The sequence below is a fragment of the Callionymus lyra genome, chromosome 9 (genome assembly GCF_982586985.1).
Source record: "Callionymus lyra chromosome 9, fCalLyr1.hap1.1, whole genome shotgun sequence".
NCBI lineage: Eukaryota > Metazoa > Chordata > Actinopteri > Syngnathiformes > Callionymidae > Callionymus > Callionymus lyra.
This window is the reverse complement of record NC_141826.1, coordinates 24,270,744-24,286,442: the sequence shown is the minus strand read 5'-3', so window position 1 is coordinate 24,286,442 and position 15,699 is coordinate 24,270,744. Positions and strand designations below refer to the sequence as shown.

At 39.5% G+C, this 15,699-nt stretch overlaps 3 protein-coding genes across 8 annotated transcripts in view; all 3 read left to right on the top strand.

The window, feature by feature from the left end:
* Nucleotides 1–15,699, top strand: part of LOC148072337 (protocadherin gamma-C5-like) — a 171,318-nt gene that overhangs the window by 72,281 nt on the left and 83,338 nt on the right. For 2 of the 6 annotated variants that reach the window (XM_087799935.1, XM_087799927.1), the window contains exon 1: nucleotides 4,772–7,458. The exons of 2 other annotated variants lie outside the window; for them this stretch is intronic. In XM_087799935.1, the coding sequence (XP_087656061.1) occupies nucleotides 5,080–7,458 (2,379 nt within the window). In that variant the 5' untranslated portion in view covers nucleotides 4,772–5,079. Of the gene's footprint in view, nucleotides 1–4,771; nucleotides 7,459–8,342; nucleotides 11,022–15,699 lie in introns of those variants that run through there. 2 more of the 6 variants (XM_087799934.1, XM_087799926.1) reach the window with 1 other exon arrangement.
* LOC148072348 (protocadherin gamma-A11-like) lies at nucleotides 44–2,597 on the top strand. Its single transcript, XM_087799662.1, has one exon. The coding sequence runs from the start codon at nucleotides 204–206 to the stop codon at nucleotides 2,595–2,597; it is 2,394 nt and encodes a 797-aa protein (XP_087655788.1). The 5' UTR covers nucleotides 44–203.
* On the top strand, nucleotides 12,404–14,961 carry LOC148072347 (protocadherin gamma-A11-like). The gene has a single exon (XM_087799661.1). It carries the CDS (start codon nucleotides 12,565–12,567, stop codon nucleotides 14,959–14,961), a length of 2,397 nt encoding a protein of 798 aa, XP_087655787.1. The 5' UTR covers nucleotides 12,404–12,564.

The following is a 15,699-nucleotide window of genomic DNA, read 5'->3' as shown; positions in this document are numbered from 1 at the left end:
CGACGTTACACAGAGAGAGGAGGACGTGCGGGAAACGGATTATTCCATAACGGCCGTTTTATACGAATATGAGAGTCTTTTTCGACGATTTGAACATTGGATCATATTCTTCTTTGTGTTTTGACTTCGGATTTGAAGGATTATTTTAGTTTGGAATATAATCTGATCACGGATCGACGCTGTGAAACGAGGCGGGCAGAACAATGAATCGGCAAGTCCTGTTGTTCGTTTCTCTCCTTTCCCTCGAACCAGTGATGGGGCAGGTCAGCTACTCGATACCAGAGGAGATGTCGAGAGGATCTTTAGTGGGAAACATCGCCAAAGATTTAGGTTTAGAAATCAGGCGTTTAGTGGCAGGAAAGGCAAAGATTTATACCAGGAACAGCGACAGATACGTCGAGCTGAACCGAGAGAAAGGAGTCCTCCTCGTCAAAGAGAGGATCGACAGAGAGGCGCTGTGTTCAAAGACGGAGCTTTGTGCGCTAGAATTCCAGATTATTTTGGAGGCTCCGATGGAATTTCACCGTGTTACCGTGCAGATTACCGACGTAAACGATAACCCACCACAATTTACAGAAGAGGAATTAAAATTCAAAATCAGTGAATCGGCAATACCAGGTGCGAAATTTGGTCTGGAACGTGCGTTAGATCTTGATGATGGAATTAATGATATTAAAAACTATCAATTAAAGCCGGAAGATAATTTTGCTCTAAGGATGACTAACAATTTAAATGGTGTGAAGAATGTGGAGATGATTTTGCAGAAGCCTTTAGACAGAGAGAAGCAGGAGCAGATATCTCTGGTGTTGACAGCTGTAGATGGAGGAGAACCACAGATGACAGGAACGATGATGATCCAGATCACTGTTCTGGATCATAATGATAATGCTCCTGTTTTTACTCAACATACTTACAAAGCTACTATTACTGAAAACTCTCCTAAAGGAACAGTCATCGCTGTTGTTACTGCAACAGATGCTGATAAAGATTTAAACGCTAAAATATCTTATTCGGTTAAAAATACATTAGAAAAGGTCAAGAAGTTATTTCAAGTAAATGAAGGGACTGGTGAAGTTGTATTGAGAGGAGATATTGACTTTGAAAAATCGAAACATTTTGAATTAAATTTACAAGCAACAGACGAGGGAGGACTGACTGATTCTTGTAATTTGATCATTGACGTTCAGGATGTAAATGACAACAAACCTGAAATAAACATCATGTCAAAGTCAAACGTGATATCAGAAGATGCAAAACTGAACACAGTCGTGACGATGATCAATATTGAGGATCTAGATTCTGCTGAAAATGGCAAAGTCGGATGTTTTATTGGAGATAATTTACCTTTTACTTTGAAGTCATCGACAAATAATTTTTACACTTTAGTGACAGACGGAGAGTTGGACCGAGAGAGTGCGTCAGAGTACAACATCAGTGTGAGCTGCTCTGATGAAGGAGTGCCCTCCCTCTCCAGCAGCGTCACTCTCACCTTACAGATCTCTGACGTCAATGACAACCCTCCTGTCTTTGAGAGGAGCTCATATGAGGCCTACATTGTAGAAAACAACACACCAGGTCTCTCTATATTCACAGTCAGAGCCACAGACGCCGACTGGAACCAGAACGCTCGTGTTTCTTACATACTGGAGGACTCCTCTGTTAACGGAGTGTCCGTCTCCTCGTACGTGTCCGTCAGTGCTGACAGTGGAGTCGTCCATGCAGTGCGCTCTTTTGACTACGAGCAGATCAAGGACTTTCAGTTCAGGGTCAAAGCTCAGGATGGAGGCTCTCCTCCTCTTAGCAGCAATGTGACTGTCAAAATACTGATCCAGGACCAGAATGACAACCCTCCTCAGATCCTGTATCCAGTCCAGACCAGCAGCTCTCTGGTGGCTGAAATGGTGCCTCGCTCAGCAGATGTGGGCTATCTGGTGACTAAAGTGGTGGCTGTTGATGTGGACTCTGGACAGAACGCCTGGCTCTCCTATAAACTGCAGAGAGCCACAGACAGGCCGCTGTTTGAAGTGGGCTTACAGAACGGAGAGATCAGAACTATCCGACAAGTAAGCGATAAAGATGCTGTGAAACAAAGACTGAGCGTTACAGTGGAGGACAACGGACAGCCCTCTCGTTCAGCTACAGTCATTGTTAACGTGGTGGTGGCGGACAGCTTCCCAGAAGTCATGTCAGAGTTCACTGACTTTACACAGGACAAGGAGTACAACGACAACCTGACTTTTTACTTAGTGTTGGCTTTGGCTGTAGTTTCCTTCCTCTTCATCACGTGTTTAGTGGTCATTATATCAGTGAAGATCTACAGATGGAGACAGTCTCGTGTCATGTATCACTCCAACCTCCCTGTGATTCCATATTATCCACCACGTTACTCAGACACTTTGGGGACAGGGACTCTCCAACATGTGTACAACTATGAGGTGTGCAGGACCACTGACTCCAGAAAGAGTGATATGAAGTTCATGCCACCCATGAGTGACAGTCTAGTGAGTGTGGATGGAGCTGACGCTGATGATCCACGAGTGGAGAAACAAATGTCAGGAAACTTCTCTCAGATGTCAACTTTGGTGAGTAAAATCTAGCAAGTGTAATTTTTCAGCAAAATACAGAATTACTTGTTGTGTGCTTTTTACTGTTTTGATAGTTAACAATGTGTGATATTTATATAAAACTTCTACAGTGAACAATTACTGAATTTAATTATGAATAAAACATTTTTTGCCTCTTATAACAATATTTTCTCATATTAGAATCCCAAAACAACACTCAAGATTAGGTTTTTGTTCACTTGTGTACATTGTTTTTAGCTCCTACAAATAACCAAACTTCTATATACTACAGGATACTTTTTTTTAAGAAATGTTGGGCAACATTTTCCACGGTCCCAAAACACTTCAACAACAACGAGTGAAATATATAGTTGAACTTTAAAATGTACATCTATTTTTCAGTCATTTTAAAGAGTGTCTTGTTGATTTACCTTTAATTGAATTCCCACAAATAAGCAATTTCATATAAATACTCATTTATCTTGAAGCTCTGGTCCCATGATAATGTCCTTTTTTAATGATCATTTTCATTATTTATCTATTCAATTTTTAAATTGCATTTTAAGTGAACATTATGAACAATTATCTGTTGTTTTCTCTGACTCTGTCTGATGGTCAACAAACGTTGTTAGTGAAATAGTCTGGTCCTGGTTGTGACTTCATCCTGAGTTGCTTTATTTTAAGTCAACATTGTATTCTTTATTGAAAAATGGAATTCTATATAATTATGAAAACGGATCATGCATTTTGCATGTCAACATTTTTTACACTGGAAAATGTGTCTGTGTGTGTGTATATGATTGGAAACATTGGCATCATGCATATGACGTGTTTACTTCAACAACAAGGACACTGACTTCACTTAAACAATCACCAGCTGTTAACTTCTTTGTCACAGTTATACTGACTTTTTTTTATAGTAGAAATTCATCCTATGATGTCTTTTAAGACGTTACTTTAATAATAACTTTTTATTATTATAATTCTTGTTGTTAATGCAAGTTTTTATAAAACATGTTGTTAAATATATTTTCTTAAGTCAAAATATTATTTTGAAAAATTTTTATACGATAGACACATTTATTCATTGTAAAACGATGCCATTGTTCTGGAGAAATTATTGAACTTGATCCCATCGCAATTCATTTTAGGCTAACTCTCGGCAAAGTTATATTCACGATCAGAAGTGTATTCATGGCGGTCACGAACTAATCCGTGACGCTCACGCAGGGCCAAATTTACTGAGAACCAGATGCCGGCAGTTCTAAAAATCTAATGTTCGGTTTGTTATCTTTTGCTTTACTTAATTCCATGAATGTCTTCATATTACAGGAAACATACTATCATACTCATAGGTTGTGTAAAACATATGTATTTTTTTATTTAAAACGATGATTCAGCTTCCACGTGTAGAGATGCATCACCAGTCAAACGCAACACGTGATGATTTAGGCAAAGAAATAATAGGACTAAACCAATTGAGTAACTCTTCGAGTTTTGACGGTGTTTAGTGGCATGTTCCATTGTGACGGGGGCGTTTAATGAGTAGTGATACATTTGATGTTTTGTTCTCCACGTAACGTATTTGGGTTTTGATTTCTTTTTGTGGGGTATGACCTATTGCAAACGTATTTATTTATATTATTCATTTGTGATTAGAAAGCTTATTATTTGTCAATATATTTTATGTAAATAGCGCTGTCTTTGGGTGGGCCTGGAATCTGTCTCAGGCTGTATTAGGCCTCAAGTCATCCGTTCAACAGAGAGAGGATCTCAGGTGATAACTAAGGAGACTGTACTGAGAGGATGTGTGAAGGGTTTAATCTTGAAATATATCTTTGCAGTCGGATTAATGAATACTGTGCATCATTTTTAAGTTGATCGAAAATAAAAAATAAATAAATTAAAGGAACAGTTTTTTAAATTGGTCAACTTTCTTTGGCCTCATATGTCTACTTTGCCGCTCACTGTCCTTTGAGAGTTTACATTATTTATTCATTTATCATGATAAATTCAACACTAAGTTTTCACTCTAAAATATTGTATCGCTTTTTACTGTTTTCACGTGTCACTGGGTCAACGTTGGTGCTAATAACGAACATCTATTTGTACTAGAATATTATCTAGAATTTAAAATTTAGGCTGAATATTTCAAACGACGACGTTGTTTATTTCTATTATTATAAAGATTGAGGGGGTGTTTGTAGCTTGTAGTAATATCATGTGGACTCTTAGGGACGCTGTAGACCAGGCAGTTGAAGGTTGAGAGAGGAATTGTAGCAGAAACTCCTTCAGTGACTCCATCAGAACATCGACGTTACACAGAGAGAGGAGGACGTGCGGGAAACGGATTATTTTTTAACCGCCGTTTTATACAAGAATGAGAGTCTTTTTCGACGATTTGGACATTGGATCATATTCTTCTTTGTGTTTTCACTTCGTATTTGAAGGATTATTTTAGTTTGGAATCTAATCTGATCACGGATCGACGCTGTGAAACGAGGCGGGCAGAACAATGAATCGGCAAGTCCTGTTGTTCGTTTCTCTCCTTTCCCTCGAACCAGTGATGGGGCAGGTCAGCTACTCGATACCAGAGGAGATGTCGAGAGGATCTTTAGTGGGAAACATCGCCAAAGATTTAGGTTTAGAAATCAGGCGTTTAGTGGCAGGAAAGGCAAAGATTTATACCAGGAACAGCGACAGATACGTCGAGCTGAACCGAGAGAAAGGAGTCCTCCTCGTCAAAGAGAGGATCGACAGAGAGGCGCTGTGTTCAAAGACGGAGCTTTGTGCGCTAGAATTCCAGATTATTTTAGAGAATCCGATGGAATTTTACCGGGTTACAGTGCAGATTATTGACATAAATGATAATCCACCAACATTCGAAATCACAGAATTTGAATTTAAAATCAGCGAATCTGCGGCATTAGGTGCTAAATTCGTGCTAAAAAAGGCAGTAGATCTTGATGAGGGAATTAATGATATCAAAAATTATGAATTAAAACCAACAGACAATTTTGTTTTGAAAGTTACTAATGACGCAGATGGAAATAAAAATGTGGAGATGATTTTGCAGAAGCCTTTAGACAGAGAGAAGCAGGAGCAGATATCTCTGGTGTTGACAGCTGTAGATGGAGGAGAACCACAGATGACAGGAACTATGATGATCCAGATCACTGTTCTGGATCATAATGATAATGCTCCAGTTTTTACTCAAAACATCTACAAGGCCACACTTCCTGAGAATTCTGCTAAAAGAACAGTCGTAGCTGTTGTAACTGCAACAGATGCTGATAAAGATTTAAATGCTAAAATAGCATACTCCATCACAAACATGTTGGAAAAACTCAGAAAAATATTCAAAATTGATTCAGAAAGTGGTGAGATTTCTTTAATAGGTGATGTTGATTATGAAACATCAAGACAATATAAAATAGATTTACTTGCAAGTGACGAGGGAGGACTGACTGATTCTTGTAAATTAATAATCGAAGTTCAGGATGTGAATGACAACAAACCTGAAATAAACATCATGTCAAAGTCAAACGTGATATCAGAAGATGCAAAACTGAACACAGTCGTGACGATGATCAATATTGAGGATCTAGATTCTGCTGAAAATGGCAAAGTCGGATGTTTTATCGGAGATAATTTACCTTTTACTTTGAAGTCATCGACTAATAATTTTTACACTTTAGTGACGGACGGAGAGTTGGACAGAGAGAGTGCGTCAGAGTACAACATCAGTGTGAGCTGCTCTGATGAAGGAGTGCCCTCCCTCTCCAGCAGCGTCACTCTCACCTTACAGATCTCTGACGTCAATGACAACCCTCCTGTCTTTGAGAGGAGCTCATATGAGGCCTACATTGTAGAAAACAACACACCAGGTCTCTCTATATTCACAGTCAGAGCCACAGATGCCGACTGGAACCAGAACTCTCGTGTTTCTTACATACTGGAGGACTCCTCTGTTAACGGAGTGTCCGTCTCCTCGTACGTGTCCGTCAGTGCTGACAGTGGAGTCGTCCATGCAGTGCGCTCTTTTGACTACGAGCAGATCAAGGACTTTCAATTCAGGGTCAAAGCTCAGGACGGAGGCTCTCCTCCTCTAAGCAGCAATGTGACTGTCAAAATACTGATCCAGGACCAGAACGACAACCCTCCTCAGGTCCTGTATCCGGTCCAGACCAGCAGCTCTCTGGTGGCTGAGATGGTGCCTCGCTCAGCAGATGTGGGCTATCTGGTGACTAAAGTGGTGGCTGTTGATGTGGACTCTGGACAGAACGCCTGGCTCTCCTATAAACTGCAGAGAGCCACAGACAGGCCGCTGTTTGAAGTGGGCTTACAGAACGGAGAGATCAGAACTATCCGACAAGTCAGCGATAAAGATGCTGTGAAACAAAGACTGAGCGTTACAGTGGAGGACAACGGACAGCCCTCTCGTTCAGCTACAGTCATTGTTAACGTGGCGGTGGCGGACAGCTTCCCAGAAGTCATGTCAGAGTTCACTGACTTCACACAGGACAAGGAGTACAACGACAACCTGACTTTTTATTTAGTGTTGGCTTTGGCTGTAGTTTCCTTCCTCTTCATCACGTGTTTAGTGGTCATTATATCAGTGAAGATCTACAGATGGAGACAGTCTCGTGTCATGTATCACTCCAACCTCCCTGTGATTCCATATTATCCACCACGTTACTCAGACACTTTGGGGACAGGGACTCTCCAACATGTGTACAACTACGAGGTGTGCAGGACCACTGACTCCAGAAAGAGTGATATGAAGTTCATGCCACCCATGAGTGACAGTCTAGTGAGTGTGGATGGAGCTGACGCTGATGATCCTCGAGTGGAGAAACAAATGTCAGGAAACTTCTCTCAGATGTCAACTTTGGTGAGTAAAATCAAACAAGTGTAATTTCTTCAGCAAAATACAGATTTACTTGTTGTGTGCCCTTTACTATTCAACTACTACTGAATTATGAGTACAGCATTTTCTTTTACTTTTATAACACAATATTTCCTCATGTTAAAATCCTGCAACAAAACTCGGAATTTAGGTACACATTTAACACAATATTATTTAGCTTCTACAAATAAAAAAAATGATTAAAAAAAAACTACTAAGTCAAAGAATTTTAATAAAAATGTTGAGCCTACTTTTTTAACAGTCCAGAAACACTTCAACAACGTTTTTTACTTCAGCACCAAGGACAGTCACTTCACTTAAACAATCAACAGTTGTTTATTTCTTTGTCACAGTAATACTGACTCTTTTTGCATTTATTTAGTTCAATATTTATTTAAATTCGTTTAATATATTATTTATATATAATGTTGTATTATTATTTTAAAATAATCATTTCTATCAAACAATATTATCATGAGAACGCTTTTCTTAATTCATGGCATTATTTTGACAAAAAATGAATGACTGGATAGATAATGAATCTGAATACACTATTCTTGTCCGTGACTTTAACTAGATCATGTCGCATAACATGTGTTGGTGAACACTTTGCTGCTTTTAATTCGGTATTTCCAAGTTTATTTGTGGACATCAATTTCTTTATTTTTTTTAACAACTTAATTCCCCGATTTTATCTAATAAATATTTGAAACCCTTTTACTATTTCCACAAGCATTGATGTTCAGAGCAAATATTCATTCAGAATAGAAGTTTTTAGTTGAATCTATATTCAGGCTAAGTATTTCAAATAAATACGTTTTATTTTTTTTGTGATAAAACGACGTCAGTGGGTGTTTGTTGGTTGTAGTAATATCATGTGGACTCTTAGGGACGCTATAGACCAGGCAGTTGAAGGTTGAGAGAGGAATTGTAGCAGAAACTCCTTCAGTGACTCCATCAGAACATCGACGTTACACAGAGAGAGGAGGACGTGCGGGAAACGGATTATTCCATAACAGCCGTTTTATACAAATATGAGAGTCTTTTTCGACGATTTGAACATTGGATCATATTCTTCTTTGTGTTTTGATTTCGGATTTGAAGGATTATTTTAGTTTGGAATCTAATCTGATCACGGATCGACGCTGTGAAACGAGGCGGGCAGAACAATGAATCGGCAAGTCCTGTTGTTCGTTTCTCTCCTTTCCCTCGAACCAGTGATGGGGCAGGTCAGCTACTCGATACCAGAGGAGATGTCGAGAGGATCTTTAGTGGGAAACATCGCCAAAGATTTAGGTTTAGAAATCAGGCGTTTAGTGGCAGGAAAGGCAAAGATTTATACCAGGAACAGCGACAGATACGTCGAGCTGAACCGAGAGAAAGGAGTCCTCCTCGTCAAAGAGAGGATCGACAGAGAGGCGCTGTGTTCAAAGACGGAGCTTTGTGCGCTAGAATTCCAGATTATTTTAGAGAGTCCGATGGAATTTTACCGTGTTACAGTGGAGATTATTGACATTAATGATAACCCACCACATTTTACAAAAGATGAATTAAAATTCAAAATCAGTGAATCTGCAATATCAGGTGCGAAATTTGGTCTAGAGCGTGCGGTAGATCTTGATGATGGAACTAATGATATTAAAAACTATCAATTGCAACCGGAAGATAATTTTGCACTGAGGATTAATAACAAATTAAATGGTGTCAAAAATGTGGAGATGATTTTGCAGAAGCCTTTAGACAGAGAGAAGCAGGAGCAGATATCTCTGGTGTTGACAGCTGTAGATGGAGGAGAACCACAGATGACAGGAACTATGATGATCCAGATCACTGTTCTGGATGTTAATGATAATGCACCCGTTTTTACTCAACACACGTACAAAGCTACTATTACTGAAAACTCTCCTAAAGGGACAGTTGTAGCTGTTGTTACTGCAACAGATGCTGATAAAGAATCAAATGCAATAATCATATATTCAATTACTAATATGTTAGACATGGTGGGAAAGGTATTTCAGGTAAATGAAGGGACTGGTGAAATTATTCTTAGAGGAGATGTTGACTTTGAAAAATCAAAAAAATTTGAATTAAATTTACAAGCAACAGACGAGGGAGGCCTGACTGATTCTTGTAATTTGATCATTGATGTTCAGGATGTAAATGACAACAAACCTGAAATAAACATCATGTCAAAGTCAAACGTGATATCAGAAGATGCAAAACTGAACACAGTCGTGACGATGATCAATATTGAGGATCTAGATTCTGCTGAAAATGGCAAAGTCGGATGTTTTATCAACGATAATTTACCTTTTACTTTGAAGTCATCGACCAATAATTTTTACACTTTAGTGACAGACGGAGAGTTGGACAGAGAGAGTGCGTCAGAGTACAACATCAGTGTGAGCTGCTCTGATGAAGGAGTGCCCTCCCTCTCCAGCAGCGTCACTCTCACCTTACAGATCTCTGACATCAATGACAACCCTCCTGTCTTTGAGAGGAGCTCATATGAGGCCTACATTGTAGAAAACAACACACCAGGTCTCTCTATATTCACAGTCAGAGCCACAGACTCCGACTGGAACCAGAACGCTCGTGTTTCTTACATACTGGAGGACTCCTCTGTTAACGGAGTGTCCGTCTCCTCGTACGTGTCCGTCAGTGCTGACAGTGGAGTCGTCCATGCAGTGCGCTCTTTTGACTACGAGCAGATCAAGGACTTTCAGTTCCGGGTCAAAGCACAGGACGGAGGCTCTCCTCCTCTCAGCAGCAACGTGACTGTCAAAATACTGATCCAGGACCAGAACGACAACCCTCCTCAGATCCTGTATCCGGTCCAGACCGGCGGCTCTCTGGTGGCTGAAATGGTGCCTCGCTCAGCAGATGTGGGCTATCTGGTGACTAAAGTGGTGGCTGTGGATGTGGACTCTGGACAGAACGCCTGGCTCTCCTATAAACTGCAGAGAGCCACAGACAGGCCGCTGTTTGAAGTGGGCTTACAGAACGGAGAGATCAGAACTATCCGACAAGTCAGCGATAAAGATGCTGTGAAACAAAGACTGAGCGTTACAGTGGAGGACAACGGACAGCCCTCTCGTTCAGCTACAGTCATTGTTAACGTGGTGGTGGCGGACAGCTTCCCAGAAGTCATGTCAGAGTTCACTGACTTTACACAGGACAAGGAGTACAACGACAACCTGACTTTTTACTTGGTGTTGGCTTTGGCTGTAGTTTCCTTTCTCTTCATCACGTGTTTAGTGGTCATTATATCAGTGAAGATCTACAGATGGAGACAGTCTCGCGTCATGTATCACTCCAACCTCCCTGTGATTCCATATTATCCACCACGTTACTCAGACACTTTGGGGACAGGGACTCTCCAACATGTGTACAACTACGAGGTGTGCAGGACCACTGACTCCAGAAAGAGTGATATGAAGTTCATGCCACCCATGAGTGACAGTCTAGTGAGTGTGGATGGAGCTGATGCTGATGATCCACGAGTGGAGAAACAAATGTCAGGAAACTTCTCTCAGATGTCAACTTTGGTAAGTGGAATCAAATAAGTGTAACTCGTGCCGTGAAATGTGGATTTAGTGTTGTGTGCTCTGATTTTTCAACATAGTAAACGATTAGTAATAGTTATAAAAGGAGAGGTCCTACAAAGACTGCACTCGGATACAAAGTTCATGTACACCTGTATCCAATATCTTTTAGCTTTTACACATAACCAAAATTGCTACTAACTACAGGAATAAATAACTAAAGTCATATAAATCATATACCTACCTTCACTTGGATCCCCACTTACTTACAAATGAATTGAATTGCTCATTTATCTTGAAGATCTGGTCAAATAAACTTCTTTCGTGATTATTTTAATTATTCATTTGTTTCTGTTTATGTGGATTTTGAATGGATGTAATGAACAAATAACTTTTGTTTTCTCTGACTGTTAATGATCATCATCAAACTTTGTAATTGAAATAGTCTGGTCCTATAGTGGTTGTGACTTCATCTTGACTTTCAGTATTTCAAGTCAACATTGTATTTTTTTATTAAATAGTGTAATTTAGTTTAATTCTAAAAAGAGATCATGTTTTTTGCACTACAACATTTTTGACAGAGGAAAATGCATGTCCGTGTGCATATGTTCATAGTTATTTAAAAACATTGGTATCATTCATATAAAGTGTTTACTTTAGCACCAAGGACAGTGACTTCACTCAAACAATCAACAATTGATTACTTCTTTCTCTCAGATATACTGACTCTTTTTGCTTTCATTTTGTTTCAAATGATTTGAATTCGTTTGAAATACTTTTGGAATATTTTTTTCCTATTTTTCCCTTTAATTATAATATTCATCTTTTCTTTTATTAAAACAACTTTTTTTTTTCTTAAATCATGACATTCGTTTAAAATTAGAGGGCCAGATGAATACTTAATTTGTGTACAATATTGTCCATGGGAATAATTTACGAGATTATTTGACGTAAAATGTGTTGTTTGCTCTTAACAATTGACTGAGTGAATTTCAGTTTCATTCAAGTACATTCATTTACATATTAGTTTGATCTTTTTTTAACAACTTCATCTCCAGATTTTATATCGTAAATATTTGAAAACATTTTACTATTTTCACAAAATAGTGGGTCAACATTGGTGCTCTGAGAAAATGTTTTTTTACAATAGAAAATTAGGTTGAATTTATATTTATGCAGAGTATTTCAAGTAAAGCTTTGTTTATTTGTATGATTAAATAAAAAGACGGTGTTTGTAGCTTGTAGTAATATCATGTGGACTCTTAGGGACGCTATAGACCAGGCAGTTGAAGGTTGAGAGAGGAATTGTAGCAAAAACTCCTTCAGTGACTCCATCAGAACATCGACGTTACACAGAGAGAGGAGGACGTGCAGGAAACGGATTATTCCATAACGGCCGTTTTATACAAATATGAGAGTCTTTTTCGACGATTTGGACATTGGATCATATTCTTCTTTGTGTTTTGATTTCGGATTTGAAGGATTATTTTAGTTTGTAATATAATCTGATCACGGATCGACGCTGTGAAACGAGGCGGGCAGAACAATGAATCGGCAAGTCCTGTTGTTCGTTTCTCTCCTTTCCCTCGAACCAGTGATGGGGCAGGTCAGCTACTCGATACCAGAGGAGATGTCGAGAGGATCTTTAGTGGGAAACATCGCCAAAGATTTAGGTTTAGAAATAAGACGTTTAGTGGCAGGAAAGGCAAAGATTTATACCAGGAACAGCGACAGATACGTCGAGCTGAACCGAGAGAAAGGAGTCCTCCTCGTCAAAGAGAGGATCGACAGAGAGGCGCTGTGTTCAAAGACGGAGCTTTGTGCGCTAGAATTCCAGATTATTTTAGAGAGTCCGATGGAATTTTACAGTGTTACAGTGCAGATTATTGACGTTAATGATAACCCACCGCAATTTACAGAAGAGGAATTAAAATTTAAAATCAGTGAATCTGCAATACCAGGTGCGAAATTTGGTCTCGAACGTGCGTTAGATCTTGATGATGGAATTAATGATATTAAAAACTATCAATTAAAGCCGGAAGATAATTTTGCTCTAAGGATGACTAACAATGTAAATGGTATAAAAAATGTAGAGATGATTTTGCAGAAGCCTTTGGACAGAGAGAAGGAGGAGCAGATATCTCTGGTGTTGACAGCTGTAGATGGAGGAGAACCACAGATGACAGGAACGATGATGATCCAGATCACTGTTCTGGATCATAATGATAATGCACCTGTTTTTACTCAACACACGTACAAAGCTACTATTACTGAAAACTCTCCTAAAGGAACAGTCGTAGCGGTTGTTACTGCAACAGATGCTGATAAAGATTTAAACGCTAAAATATCTTATTTGGTTAAAAATACATTAGAAAAGGTTAAGAGGTTATTTCAGGTAAATGAAGAGACTGGTGAAGTTGTATTGACGGGAGATATTGACTTTGAAAAATCAAAACATTTTGAATTAAATTTACAAGCAACAGATGAAGGAGGACTGACTGATTCTTGTAATTTGATCATTGATGTTCAGGATGTAAATGACAACAAACCTGAAATAAACATCATGTCAAAGTCAAACGTGATATCAGAGGATGCAAAACTGAACACAGTCGTGACGATGATCAATATTGAGGATCTAGATTCTGCTGAAAATGGCAAAGTTGGATGTTTTATTAAAGATAATTTACCTTTTACCTTGAAAACATCTAAAAACAATTTTTACACTTTAGTGACAGACGGAGAGTTGGACAGAGAGAGTGCGTCAGAGTACAACATCAGTGTGAGCTGCTCTGATGAAGGAGTGCCCTCCCTCTCCAGCAGCGTCACTCTCACCTTACAGATCTCTGACGTCAATGACAACCCTCCTGTCTTTGAGAGGAGCTCATATGAGGCCTACATTGTAGAAAACAACACACCAGGTCTCTCTATATTCACAGTCAGAGCCACAGACTCCGACTGGAACCAGAACGCTCGTGTTTCTTACATACTGGAGGACTCCTCTGTTAACGGAGTGTCCGTCTCCTCGTACGTGTCCGTCAGTGCTGACAGTGGAGTCGTCCATGCAGTGCGCTCTTTTGACTACGAGCAGATCAAGGACTTTCAGTTCAGGGTCAAAGCTCAGGATGGAGGCTCTCCTCCTCTCAGCAGCAACGTGACTGTCAAAATACTGATCCAGGACCAGAACGACAACCCTCCTCAGGTCCTGTATCCGGTCCAGACCGGCGGCTCTCTGGTGGCTGAAATGGTGCCTCGCTCGGCAGATGTGGGCTATCTGGTGACTAAAGTGGTGGCTGTTGATGTGGACTCTGGACAGAACGCCTGGCTCTCCTACAAACTGCAGAGAGCCACAGACAGGCCGCTGTTTGAAGTGGGCTTACAGAACGGAGAGATCAGAACTATCCGACAAGTCAGCGATAAAGATGCTGTGAAACAAAGACTGAGCGTTACAGTGGAGGACAACGGACAGCCCTCTCGTTCAGCTACAGTCATTGTTAACGTGGTGGTGGCGGACAGCTTCCCAGAAGTCATGTCAGAGTTCACTGACTTTACACAGGACAAGGAGTACAACGACAACCTGACTTTTTACTTAGTGTTGGCTTTGGCTGTAGTTTCCTTCCTCTTCATCACGTGTTTAGTGGTCATTATATCAGTGAAGATCTACAGATGGAGACATTCTCGTGTCATGTATCACTCCAACCTCCCTGTGATTCCATATTATCCACCACGTTACTCAGACACTTTGGGGACAGGGACTCTCCAACATGTGTACAACTACGAGGTGTGCAGGACCACTGACTCCAGAAAGAGTGATATGAAGTTCATGCCACCCATGAGTGACAGTCTAGTGAGTGTGGATGGAGCTGACGCTGATGATCCACGAGTGGAGAAACAAATGTCAGGAAACTTCTCTCAGATGTCAACTTTGGTAAGTGGAATCAAATAAGTATAATTAGTGCCGTGAAATGTGGATTTATTGTTGTGTGCTCTGATGTTTCAACATAGTAAACGATTAGTAATAGTTATACAAGGAGAGGTCCTACAAAGACCGCACTCGGATACAAAGTTCATGTACACCTGTATCCAATATCTTTTAGCTTTTACACATAACCAAAATTGCTAACTACAGGAATAAATAACTAAAGTCATATAAATCATATACCTACCTTTACTTGAATCCCCACTTACTTACAAATGAATTGAATTGCTCATTCATCTTGAAGATCTGGTCAAATAAACTTCTTTCGTGATTATTTGAATTATTCATTTGTTTCTGTTTATGTGGATTTTGAATGGATGTAATGAACAAATAACTTTTGTTTTCTCTGACTGTTAATGATCATCATCAAACTTTGTAAGTGAAATAGTCTGGTCCTATAGTGGTTGTGACTTCATCTTGACTTTCAGTATTTCAAGTCAAAATTATAATTTTTATTCAGTAGTGTAATTTAGTTTAATTCTAAAAAGAGATCATGTTTTTTGCACTATAACATTTTTGACAGATGAAAATGCATGTCCGTGTGCATGTGTTCATAGTTATTTAAAAACATTGGTGTCATTCATATAAAGTGTTTACTTTAGCACCAAGGACAGTGACTTCACTCAAACAATCAACAGTTGATTACTTCTTTCTCTCAGATATACTGACTCTTTTTGCTTTTGTTTTGTTCCTGAATGATTTAAA